Below are 12122 nucleotides of genomic sequence, written 5' to 3'. Positions count from 1 at the left end.
GGCAAAAATTACATTGTAGTTGGTCTGAATATTAAACCTAATAAAGACTGTAAGTGTAGTATCTGTGCACTGTAAAAAGGACTACAACTACTGAAACCTGTACTATGACTGCTGAAATTCGGAGCTTACAATATGTGCTATTTGTACACAGTAAAATCAGGAACATAGAGGATAGTAAATCCATCAAGAAACTTTTTACCTACTAGATTTTTTTTACCTATGTGCTACATCAACACGCTGACTCGGGGACGAACGGTGTGGCACAGAGCCGCAAGGGCGACCTCCGGCGTAGGCCGAGGCCATCCGCCTCCGTCATGTCCACCTCGGCGACGCCCTCAGGCAGAGACCAGTTGAAGTGGTAGCAGAGCTGCACGAGCGCCATCTGCAGGAAGGGGAGGCTGTACGAAACGCCCGGGCACATCCTCCGGCCAGCCCCGAACGGCAGAAACTCGTAGCTGCTCCCGTTGAAATCGACGGAGCTGTCCGCAAACCGCTCGGGCTTGAACTCCTCGGCGTCGTCCCCCCAGTACCTCGGATCCCTCCCGATGGCCCACGCATTCACGACGACGCGCGAGCCCGCCGGAACCACGTAACCGCCGAGCTCGCACGCGTGGATGCTCTCCCGGGGCACCAGGAGTGGCGCCGGCGGGTGCAGCCGGAGGTTCTCTTTGATGACGAGCTTCAAGTAGGGGAGGCTGGCTGCATCGATGTCGTGCTCGCCGATGGCCGCCCTGCCGCGGAACGCCTCCCGGAGCTCGCGCTGCAGCTTGCCCATCACCCTCGGGCTCCGCATCAGCTCCGCCATGCCCCAGTCCAGCGACGACGAGATCGTGCCGGTTCCGGCCACGAACATGTCGACTATGACGCCCTTGATGCTGTTGGTGCTTAGGCGATGCAGCCCGCCTTTCTCCTGCAGGCCGATGAGCACGTCGACGAGGTTCTCCTCGACGGCGACCGGCGCGCCGCCGGACCTGGCCTTGCCCTGCCGGACGCGTTTCCTCTCGTCTATGGCCTCGTCCAGGCTCGAGTCGATCGTCGCGTGGACGTCCTCCAAGGCGCGGCGCATGCCCGTCGCCCGGGCGAGCACGGACCGCCATGCCGGGAAGAGGTCGGGGATCTTGAAGCCGCTGGCCAGCGTGACCCCGGTCTTGACCGCCGACAGGAACTCTCGTGCGTTCCTCTGCTTGTTCCCGAAGGACGCGCGGGAGATGATGCTGATCGCTAGGCCGGAGAAAATCGCGGTGACGTCCACCGGCGTCGATGGGCCGACCGCATGGATGTCTTGTACATGATTCCTCACCTGTACATGGACAACAGGCAGGCAGAGTATATTACTTCCTCCGTCTCACAATATAGGATGTTAGCTTGTAAAAACGTCTTATATTATGAGACGAAGAGAGTAGTAGTTATCTGTGATGGATGTCAGTTGTCACATAAAGTCAGCATTGTTTGTTTAATTTATTTTTTCCACACGTTTGAACGAGACTTGTCTGCTACGAGTACGTCACACTAGATCTTTTTCCACGTTTCTTTTACTTTGGCCTGGTCGTTAATACCCACTTCATTCCAAAATGAGGTAAGTGCATATTTTGTTTTCAAAAAGTCAACATGTGTATGTTTGATCAAGTTTAAGAAACAAATTATCAGCACCCCCAATACAAAATTAGTATCATTAGATTAATCATAAACATACTTATATATTTTGCTTATTTAGTATTTTACATGTTGATACTTTATTCCAAAAACTTAGTTAAACAAAGACATCTTTGACTTTAAATTTTTTAAATATGGACTACATTGTGAAACGGTTGGAGTACTAAGTTAGTAGTCGCACTCGAGCAATCATTATTGTTGACTTGTAGCACCCAGATTTTGTAGCTCGAGAGATTGTCTGCTGAGGCGTTTACTTTTTTGATCTCCTATCTAGCACCATGATTTGTACTCTTTTCTGTATTCCAATCCAAATTAATTAAAGTCCTAGTTTTATCCTTAGTCAAACATATTAAATTTGATGAAGTCTACTGAAAAGTGTGCCAATGTTTACAACACCAAATTAATTTTATTAGATTTATCAACCTACTAATAAGTTTTCACACATGTGCTATCAAAAAACAATCCATGCAATATGGCTTAAGAACACTTGCAAATAACCATGTGGCACACATTGTAAAGCAACTCAAACTTGATGAAAACAACACCTGCAAAGAGACTTCATCTGAATGTTTTCTCATGTGAAAATAACCTTAAAGGCATGTGCTGGTGAAAATATTCTCTTGACTTAATCCTAAGATTATTTGCACCAAAGAGAACCGTTTAGATGGTGTCAACCTTCTCTTCTAAATTTGCCTTTTTGTTGTTGCATGGTAAAAGGCTCCACAAAGGATTCCGTATTAGGTATGCAAAGCAATTTTTTCGGAGCTAAAACATACATATGTAGTCAGGGTGCGTACAAAACTGGCAGAAAAGCAAGATCAAAACTACCCCTCAGTTCCATAATATAAGGTGTATGCGTTTATTTTCAGAAGTCAAACCTGTACTTGTTTGATAAAGTTTTTAGGAAAAATATCAATATATACAATATCAAATTTGTATACTTTAATCCATCATAAAAAATATTTGCATCTTTTCTATTAGGTATTGATATTTTACTCTGTATAATCTTGGTCAAACTTATAAATGTTTATTTTTCATAAAAAATTAATGCTTATTTTTCATAAAAACTGATGCACTTATATTCTACTCCCCCGTTTCTAAATATAAGCGTTTTTAGAGATTTCAGTACGGACTACGTACAGATCTATATAGACGTATTTTAGAGTGTAGATTAGATCTATATAGACATATTTTAGAGTGTAGATTCATTCATATTGCTTTGTATGTGGTCCACATTAAAATCTTTAAAAAGAATTATATTTAGGAACGGAGGGAGTATTGCAAAAGAAGGGGCCCGCTGATAGAGCTGGGCGGGGAGGCGATACTAGTTATCAGGTCACAGAGAGGCCTGGCCCGTAAGCTATAAAATGGAGGAAATAATTCGTAGCTAGTGGTGGCGTGCATGCATGTGTATGCGATTATTTGGTGAAGATCGGCTGACGTACGTACCTCTTGCTCCCTGATGTGGCGGAAGGAAAGGACGCGGCTCGGGCTGAGTATCTCGGCGGCGCAGAGCTGCCGGAGCTTGCGCCAGTAGGAGCCGGAGGGCGAGAAGAGGATGTCGGCGTAGCTGTAGAGGACGACCTCGCCGACGAGGAGCTTGGGGCGGGTGGCGAAGCTGGCGTCGTGCGTCCTGAGCACCTCGCGGGCCATCTCCCTCGACGACACCACCACGAGCGGGGTCTGCCCGAGCTGGAGCATCATGAGCGGGCCGTGCACGCGCGCGAGGTCCCTGAGGGCGCGGTGCGGGAGCACGTTCAGGAGGTGGTGCATGCTGCCGATGACCGGCAGCCTCCACGGGCCCGGCGGCGTCCTCGCCCTCGGCCGGACGCGGAGCTTGAGGACCTGGAGCAGCACCACTGCGACGACGGAGAGTATGATGGACTGGTACAGGAGATCGGCCATGGCCGGTCACTCTGGCCTTCCGTCTAGGGCTGGAACTGTTTAGCTTGTTGCCTAGCCTAGGTACACTTGGACTTGATCGAGCTGCTCTGGGCATGCAGCAGGGTGTATCCGGCCGCGTATATATAACCGCGCGATGGCATCTGCGACCAAGGTGGAATTGCGTATCTTCTGCCGTGGCTAGCTCACCGGTCTCTGATCTCAAGTGATCTCGTTTCGCATTGGCACGACTTCGTCCATCACCCGCTAATATTGACTTTCTGTGTGCGTCTGTTTCGCGATTCTAGCTAGCTGTTCATTCAAGCAAGGTCCATTTGATTAATACCTTGCACGACGAGTACGCCATAGCAGCCGCCACCCCTCCCAGGAGATCTAGGGTTCTCACACCCCGTCACCCTTCGTCGTCTTGTGCCGGTTACGCCGACGGGGAGTGCGGAGAAGCCACAATTAATCTACCGGTGGGAGCTGTAGTTTTTCCCTTTCTAGGAGCTTCAAGTAGTTCTTTTGATGTTCGTCGCTTTGGCCCTTCCGGCGGTGGTGACGGGGATGCTTAATAATGCCCCCCTCCGGCTTCTTATACGGTTCCAGTTGCTCATGAGACGTTTTGGGTCTCGTGGCGAGATCGGATGTGGAGGCAGGTCTTTGTGGTCCATCGCTTCGTCTTTTTCGGGCGATGGTGTCGGCGGGCCGACTTTGGCGGTGCATGCATTGTGGATCGAGCAACTAGATCGAATAAACATGGTTGGCTTTCCCTGTGTTGACTCGGGCGGGTTGTAAGTGTGATCAACCTGACATCTTCTTCTTCCAGACATGGAACCTTTGCGATCGACATTGCTGGCGTTATTCAACAGAGATCGATGACTTTCCCAATTGCATGTGTGGATACTAACTTATTGTTCGGGGGAGGCCTTGAACTCTACTGGCGGCAACTTTGGCGTGTCATCAGCATGCATGCGCAGGATGAGAGATGGAAGATTCTCAGAGGACTAGATTGTGTTTTTTTCCTTCCGTTAAAAAAATAATGCTAGTGTTTGATCTACTTAGAGCCTAGCTTTACTCATTCCCAAATAGAAAGTCAATGGACGACGAAAAAAATTTATAAACAAACCTTAGAATGAAATGAGTCAAAACATGTCGAGTCTACCTTACAGCAGTCGATGACGGACAAAGTCATAGTATTCCGGTCGTCTTTGTGTTACTTCAGACACTCAAAGTTGGGAAATAGCTTACCGACAACTTCAACATTGAACTTGAGCCGAGTCTCATGGCCTACTGTCAAAACATTTAACTGTTTATTCAAACAAGATTCGTTGGATTAAGTCCTTGCGCGACGAAATACACGCAACCTGCCCTGCAAAAAAAAATAATGCACGCAACCTGCATTATGAAACCATAAGAATGGACAAAAAGTCAAAATATTTTCGGTCATCCTTTACACTTGAGCCACACATTAGGGGGGAGCTGCATGCATGCCAAGTCAAAGTATTGGAGACGGACAAGGCAAACACCGTCCTTGATGTGCGCCATCTCCACGACTCCACTCTCTCCACGTCTTTGGAATTGAAAGTTGAGAGAGTGTGGGAGAGATTTTTCAACAGAACTGAAAAAAAAACGAGAGCAAAATTAGTTGTCAAATTAGTGGACCGATAATCATTTTTTTTAGAGATACCAATAATCAAATGGAGCTGTAGCATGGCGTGCAGGAAATCCAAGTGCGTGTGCGTGCGCCCATAAAACGTTGGAGCGGGTCTAGGCCCCCCATCTGCAGTGGGAACGACTAGCATAGAAGCTGGGCTTCACATACAAAAATAGTAAAAAACTTTCTGAGCCATTGGATTGAAGATAGACGATACAGTTTATAATGAAGCGATCCACGAGAACTATTAGCAAAAAGACCCTCACTCATAGTTAATTTGCTTCTGATATCATTATCCTCCAAACCTGAATCAGATGACTCACGGATCTCTCACTGCCAAGCAGCGTAGCAGATGGTGGCGGCCGTCCAGATCTGCGTCCTCTCTCCAGCAACTCGCCTACGACAAACTGGTGCTGACCTCGTCGCCTTCTCCCCATCTTTGGCTCCAGGAGCAGCTCTCGGGCGTGCTCCCTTACTCCTCCCCCTCACGATCTAGATGCAGTAGCAGCTCGCCGGCGGCAAGCAGGTGGCGGGCTCCTAAACTCCTTCCCCCTCAAGTCCAACAGCAAGGTATACTGCTCCCACTCCCCTGCCCCATCTCTGTCTTGTAGATTTGCATGTAATGGCTGCTTGCCTCTCCGCTAGCTGCAGATCTCTCGGGAAGGACTAGCATAGAAGCTGGGCTTCACGTACAAAAATATAAAAAAAGATTCCGAGCCATTGGATTGAAGATAGACAGTATAGGTTATAGTGGAGAAATCCGCGCGAACTATTAGCAAAAAGGCCCCTCACTCATAGTTAATTTGCTTCTGATATCATTATCCTTCAAACCTGAATCAGATGACTCGCCGATCTCTCACTACCAAGCACAATAGCAGACGGTGGCGGCGGTCCAGATCTGCGTCCTCTCTCCAGCAACTCGCCTACGGCAAGCTGGTGCTGACCTCGTCGGCTCCTCCCCATCTCTGGCTCCAGGAGCAGCTCTCGGGTGTGCTCCCTTACTCCTCCCCCTCACATTCCAGATGCAGCAGCAGCTCGCCGGCGGCAAGCAGGTGGCGGGCTCCTAAACTCCTCCCCCCTCAAGTTCAACAAGAAGGTATACTGCTCCCACTCCCCCCCATCTCTCTCTTATATATTTGTATGTAATGGTTGCTTGCCTCTCCGCTAGCTACAGATCTCACGGGAACGACTAGCATAGAAGCTGGGCTTCAAGTACAAAATAGAAAAAAAACATTCTGAGCCATTGGATTGAAGATAGACGGTACATGTTATAGTGGAGCGATCCGCGCGAACTATTAGCAAAAAGGATCCTCACTCATAGTTAATTTGCTTCTGATATCATTATCCTCCAAACCTGAATCAGATGACTCGTCGATCTCTCACTGCCAAGCAGAGTAGCAGACGGTGGCAGCGGTCCAGATCTGCGTCCTCTCTCCAGGAACTCGCCTACGGCAAGCTGGTGCTGACCTTGTTGCCTCCTCCCCATCTCTGGCTCCAGTAGCAGCTCTCGGGCGTGCTCCCTCCTCCCCCCCCCCTCACGATCCAGACGCAGCAGCAGCTCACCGGCGGCAAGCAGGTGGCGGGCTCCTAAACTCCTTCCCCCTCAAGTTCAACAGTAATGTATATTGCTCCCACTCCCCTCCCCCATCTCTCTCATATAGATATGTATGTAATGGCTGCTTGCCTCTCCGCTAGCTACAGATTTAACGGGAATGACTAGCATAGAAGCTAGGCTTCATGTACAAAAATAGAAGAAAAAAAACGTTCCGAGCCATTGGATTGAAGATAGATGGTACAGGTTATAGTGGAGCGATCCGTGCGAACTATTAGCAAAAAAGGACCCTCACTTATAGTTAATTTGCTTCTGATATCATTATCCTCCAAACCTGAATCAGATGGCTCGCCAATCTCTCACCGGCAAGAAGAGTAGCAGACGGTGGTGACGGTCCAGAATGTTGGGTAACGTAGCAGAAATTCAAAATTTTCTACGCATCACCAAGATCAATCTATGGAGTAATCTAGCAATGAGGGGAAGGAGAGTGCATCTACATACCCTTGTAGATCACGATGCGGAAGCGTTGCAAGAACGCGGATGAGGGAGTCGTACTCGAAGCGATTCAGATCGCGGTTGATTCCGATCTAAGCACCGAAGAACGGTGCCTCCGCGTTCAACACACGTGCAGCCCGGTGACGTCTCCCACGCCTTGATCCAGCAAGGAGAGAGGGAGAGGTTGGGGAAGACTCCATCCAGAAGCAACACGACGGCGTGGTGGTGATGGAGGAGCGTGGCAATCCCGCAGGGCTTCGCCAAGCACCACGGGAGAGGAGGAGGAGGGAGAGGGGTAGGGCTGCGCCGAAAGAGAGACGTTCTCATGTATCTTGGGCAGCCCAAACCTCAACTATATATAGGGGGGGAGGGGGCTGCGCCCCCTTTAGGGTTTCCACCCCCAAGAGGAGGCGGCCAGCCCTAGATCCCATCAAGGGGGGGCGGCCAAGGGGAGGAGAGGGGGGCGCCCCACTAGATGGGCCCTAAGGCCCATCTGGACCTAGGGTTTGCCCCCTCCCACTCTCCCATGTGCCTTGGGCCTTGGTGGGGGGCGCACCAGCCCACCTGGGGCTGGTCCCCTCCCACACTTGGCCCACGCAGCCTTCTGGGGCTGGTGGCCCCACTTGGTGGACCCCCGGGACCCTCCCGGTGGTCCCCGTACATTACCGATTTCACCCGAAACTTTTCCGGTGACCAAAACAGGACTTCCCATATATAAATCTTTACCTCCGGACCATTCCGGAACTCCTCGTGACGTCCGGGATCTCATCCGGGACTCCGAACAACATTCGGTAACCACGTACATACTTTCCCTATAACCCTAGCGTCATCGAACCTTAAGCGTGTAGACCCTACGGGTTCGGGAACCATGCAGACATGACCGAGACGTTCTCCGGTCAATAACCAACAGCGGGATCTGGATACCCATGTTGGCTCCCACATGTTCCACGATGATCTCATCGGATGAACCACGATGTCGGGGATTCAATCAATCCCGTATACAATTCCCTTTGTCATCGGTATGTTACTTGCCCGAGATTCGATCGTCGGTATCCCTATACCTTGTTCAATCTCGTTACCGGCAAGTCTCTTTACTCGTTCCGTAACTCACATCATCCCGTGATCAACTCCTTGGTCACACTGTGCACATTATGATGATGTCCTACCGAGTGGGCCCAGAGATACCTCTCCGTTTACACGGAGTGACAAATCCCAGTCTCGATTCGTGCCAACCCAACAGACACTTTCGGAGATACCTGTAGTGCACCTTTATAGCCACCCAGTTACGTTGTGACGTTTGGTACACCCAAAGCATTCCTACGGTATCCGGGAGTTGCACAATCTCATGGTCTAAGGAAATGATACTTGACATTAGAAAAGCTCTGAGCAAACGAACTACACGATCTTGTGCTAGGCTTAGGATTGGGTCTTGTCCATCACATCATTCTCCTAATGATGTGATCCCGTTATCAACGACATCCAATGTCCATGGTCAGGAAACCGTAACCATCTATTGATCAACGAGCTAGTCAACTAGAGGCTTACTAGGGACATGGTGTTGTCTATGTATCCACACATGTATCTGAGTTTCCTATCAATACAATTCTAGCATGGATAATAAACGATTATCATGAACAAGGAAATATAATAATAACCAATTTATTATTGCCTCTAGGGCATATTTCCAACAGTCTCCCACTTGCACTAGAGTCAATAATCTAGTCCACATCACCATGTGATTAACACTCATAGGTCACATCACCATGTGACCAACATCCAAAGAGTTTACTAGAGTCAACAATCTAGTTCACATCACTATGTGATTAACACTCAATGAGTTCTGGTTTGATCATGTTATGCTTGTGAGAGAGGTTATTAGTCAACGGGTCTGAACCTTTCAGATCCGTGTGCTTTACGAATATCTATGTCATCTTGTGGATGCTACCACGCGCTACTTGGAGCCATTTCAAGTAATTGCTCTACTATACGAATCCGGTTTACTACTCAGAGTCATCCGGATTAGTGTCAAAGTTCGCATCGACGTAACCCTTTACGACGAACTCCTTTTCACCTCCATAATCGAGAAAATTCCTTAGTCCACTAGGTACTAAGGATAAGTTCGACCGCTGTCATGTGATCCATTCCCGGATCACTATTGTACCCCTTGACCAACTCATGGCAAGGCACACTTCATGTGCGGTACACAGCATAGCATACTGTAGAGCCTACGTCTAAAGCATAGGGGACGACCTTCGTCCTTTCTCTCTCTTCTGCTGTGGTCAGGTCTTGAGTCTTACTCAATACTCACACCTTGTAACACAGCCAAGAACTCCTTCTTTGCTGATCTATTTTGAACTCTTTCAAAATCATGTCAAGGTGTGCGTTCTTTGAAAGTATCATCGGGCGTCTTGATCTATCTCTATAGATCTTGATGCCCAATATGTAAGTAGCTTTTATCCAGGTCTTCCTTTGAAAAACTCCTTTCAAACAACCCTTTATGCTTTCCAGAAATTTTACATCATTTCGGATCAACAATATGTCATTCACATATACTTATCAGAAATGTTGTAGCGCTCCCACTCACTTTATTGTAAATACAAGTTTCTAACAAACTTTGTATAAACCCAAAAACTTTGATCACTCCATCAAAGTGTATATTCTGACTCCGAGATGCTTGCTCTAATCCATGGAAGGATCGCTGGAGCTAGCATACCTTTTAGCATCCTTAGGATCGACAAAAACTTTCTGATTGTATCACATACAACCTTTCCTTACGAAAACTGGTAAGGAAACTTGTTTTGACATCCATCTGCCAGATTTCACAAATGCAGCTAATGCTAACATGATTCCGACGGACTTAAGCACCGCTACGGATGAGAAAATCTCATCGTAGTCAACTCCTTGAACTTGTGGAAATACTCTTTGCCACAAGTCGAGCTTCATAGACGGTAACATTACCGTTCATGTCCGTCTTCTTCTTAAAGATCCATTTACCTCAACAGCCTTACGACCATCAAGTAGTACTCTCAAAGTCTATACTTTGTTTTCATACATGGATCCTCTCGGATTTTATGGCTTCTAACCATTTGTCGGAATATGGGCCCACCATCGCTTCTCCATAGCTCGTAGGTTCAGTATTGTCCAACAACATGATATCTCAGACAGGATCACGTACCACTCTGAAGTATTACGCATCCTTGTCGTCCTACGAGGTTTGGTAGTGACTTGATCCGAAGTTTCATGATCACTATCATAAGCTTCCACTTCAATTGGTGTAGGTGCCACAGGAACAACTTCCTGTGCCCTGCTACACCCTAGTTGAAGTGACGGTTCAATAACCTTATCAAGTCTCCACCATCCTCCCACTCAATTCTTTCGAGAGAAACTTTTCCTCGAGAAAGGACTCGTTTCTAGAAGCAATTACTTTTGCTTCCAGATCTGAAATAGGAGGTATACCCAACTGTTTTGGGTATTCTTATGAAGATGCATTTATCCGCTTTGGGTTCGAGCTTATCAGCCTGAAACATTTTCACATAAGCATCGCAGCCCCAAACTTTTAAGAAACGACAACTTAGGTTTCTCTAAACGGCGTCGTCTCAACGGAATTGCGTGGTGCCCCTTTTAAAGTGAATGCGGTTGTCTCTAATGCCTAACCCATAAACGATAGTGGTGATTCGATAAGAGACATCATGGTATGCACCATATCCAATAGGGTGCAGTTATGATGTTCGGACACACCATCACTCTGTGGTGTTCCAGGCGGTATTAATTGTGAAACACTTTCCACAATGTCTTAATTGTGTGCCAAACTCGTAACTCAGATACTCATCTCTATGATCATATCACAGACATTTTATCCTCTTGTCACGACGATCTTCAACTTCACTCTGAAATTACTTGAACCTTTCAATAATTCAGACTGGTGTTTCATCAAGTAAATACACTCAGCATCTACTCAAATCATCTGTGAAGTAAGAACATAACGATATCCACTGCATGCCTCAACACTTATTGGACTGCATACATCAAAATGTATTACTTCCAACAAGTTGCTCTCTTGTTCCATCTTACTGAAAACGAGGCCTTTCAGTCATCTTGCCCATGTGGTATGATTTGCATGTCTCAAGTGATTCAAAATCAAGTGAGTCCAAACGATCCATCTGCATGGAGTTTCTTCATGCATATATACCAATAGACATGGTTCACATGTCTCAATCTTTTCAAAAACGAGTGAGTCCAAAGATCCATCTACATGGAGCTTCTTCATGCGTTTTATCCCAATATGACTCAAATAGCAGTGCCACAAGTATGTGGTACTATCATTACTTTTGGCATGAACATGTGTATCACTACGATCGAGATTCATTTTAGGTGTAAGACCATTGAAGGTATTATTCAAATAAACAGAGTAACCATTATTCTCCTTAAATGAATAACCGTATTGCGATAAACATAATCCAATCATGCTCAACGCAAACACCAAATCTTGATGGTAGAGGGAGCATGCGATGCTTGATCACATCAACCTTGGAAACACTTCCAACACATATCGTCATCTCACCTTTAGCTAGTCTCCGTTTATTCCGCAGCTTTTATTTCGAGTTACTAACACTTAGCAACCGAACCGGTATCTAATACCCTGGTGCTGCTAGGAGTACTAGTAAAGTACACATTCATATAATGTATATCCAATATACTTCTGTCGACCTTGCCTGCCTTCTCATCTACCAAGTATCTAGGGTAGTACTGCTTCAGTGACCGTTCCCCTCATTACAGAAGCACTTAGTCTCGGGTTTGGGTTCAACCTTGGGATTCTTCACTAGAGCAGCAAACGACTTGCTGTTTCATGAAGTATCCCTTTTGCCCTTGCCCTTCTTAAACTAG

General features: G+C 47.2%; 1 protein-coding gene across 1 annotated transcript; it reads right to left on the bottom strand.

The window, feature by feature from the left end:
* Positions 1-7: 7 nt before the first annotated feature.
* On the bottom strand, positions 8-3558 carry LOC123141190 (premnaspirodiene oxygenase). The gene is made up of 2 exons (XM_044560403.1): positions 3103-3558; positions 8-1300 (listed from the first exon to the last, which is right to left on the bottom strand). Exons 1-2 carry the CDS (start codon positions 3556-3558, stop codon positions 230-232), a joined length of 1527 nt encoding a protein of 508 aa, XP_044416338.1. The 3' UTR covers positions 8-229.
* Positions 3559-12122: the final 8564 nt, after the last annotated feature.

This window comes from Triticum aestivum, chromosome 6D (assembly GCF_018294505.1).
Source record: "Triticum aestivum cultivar Chinese Spring chromosome 6D, IWGSC CS RefSeq v2.1, whole genome shotgun sequence".
NCBI classification, from domain to species: domain Eukaryota; kingdom Viridiplantae; phylum Streptophyta; class Magnoliopsida; order Poales; family Poaceae; genus Triticum; species Triticum aestivum.
The sequence above is the reverse complement of the archived record's forward strand: the minus strand, read 5'-3'. Positions and strand labels throughout refer to the sequence as shown.

Bases quoted from the DNA above. Each gene is read 5' to 3' on its own strand.
- LOC123141190 (XM_044560403.1), bottom strand. From the start codon at position 3,558: ATGGCCGATCTCCTGTACCAGTCCATCATACTCTCCGTCGTCGCAGTG. The intron at 1,301-3,102 runs GTACGTACGTCA...GTCCATGTACAG, and splicing joins GCCACATCAGGGAGCAAGAG to GTGAGGAATCATGTACAAGA.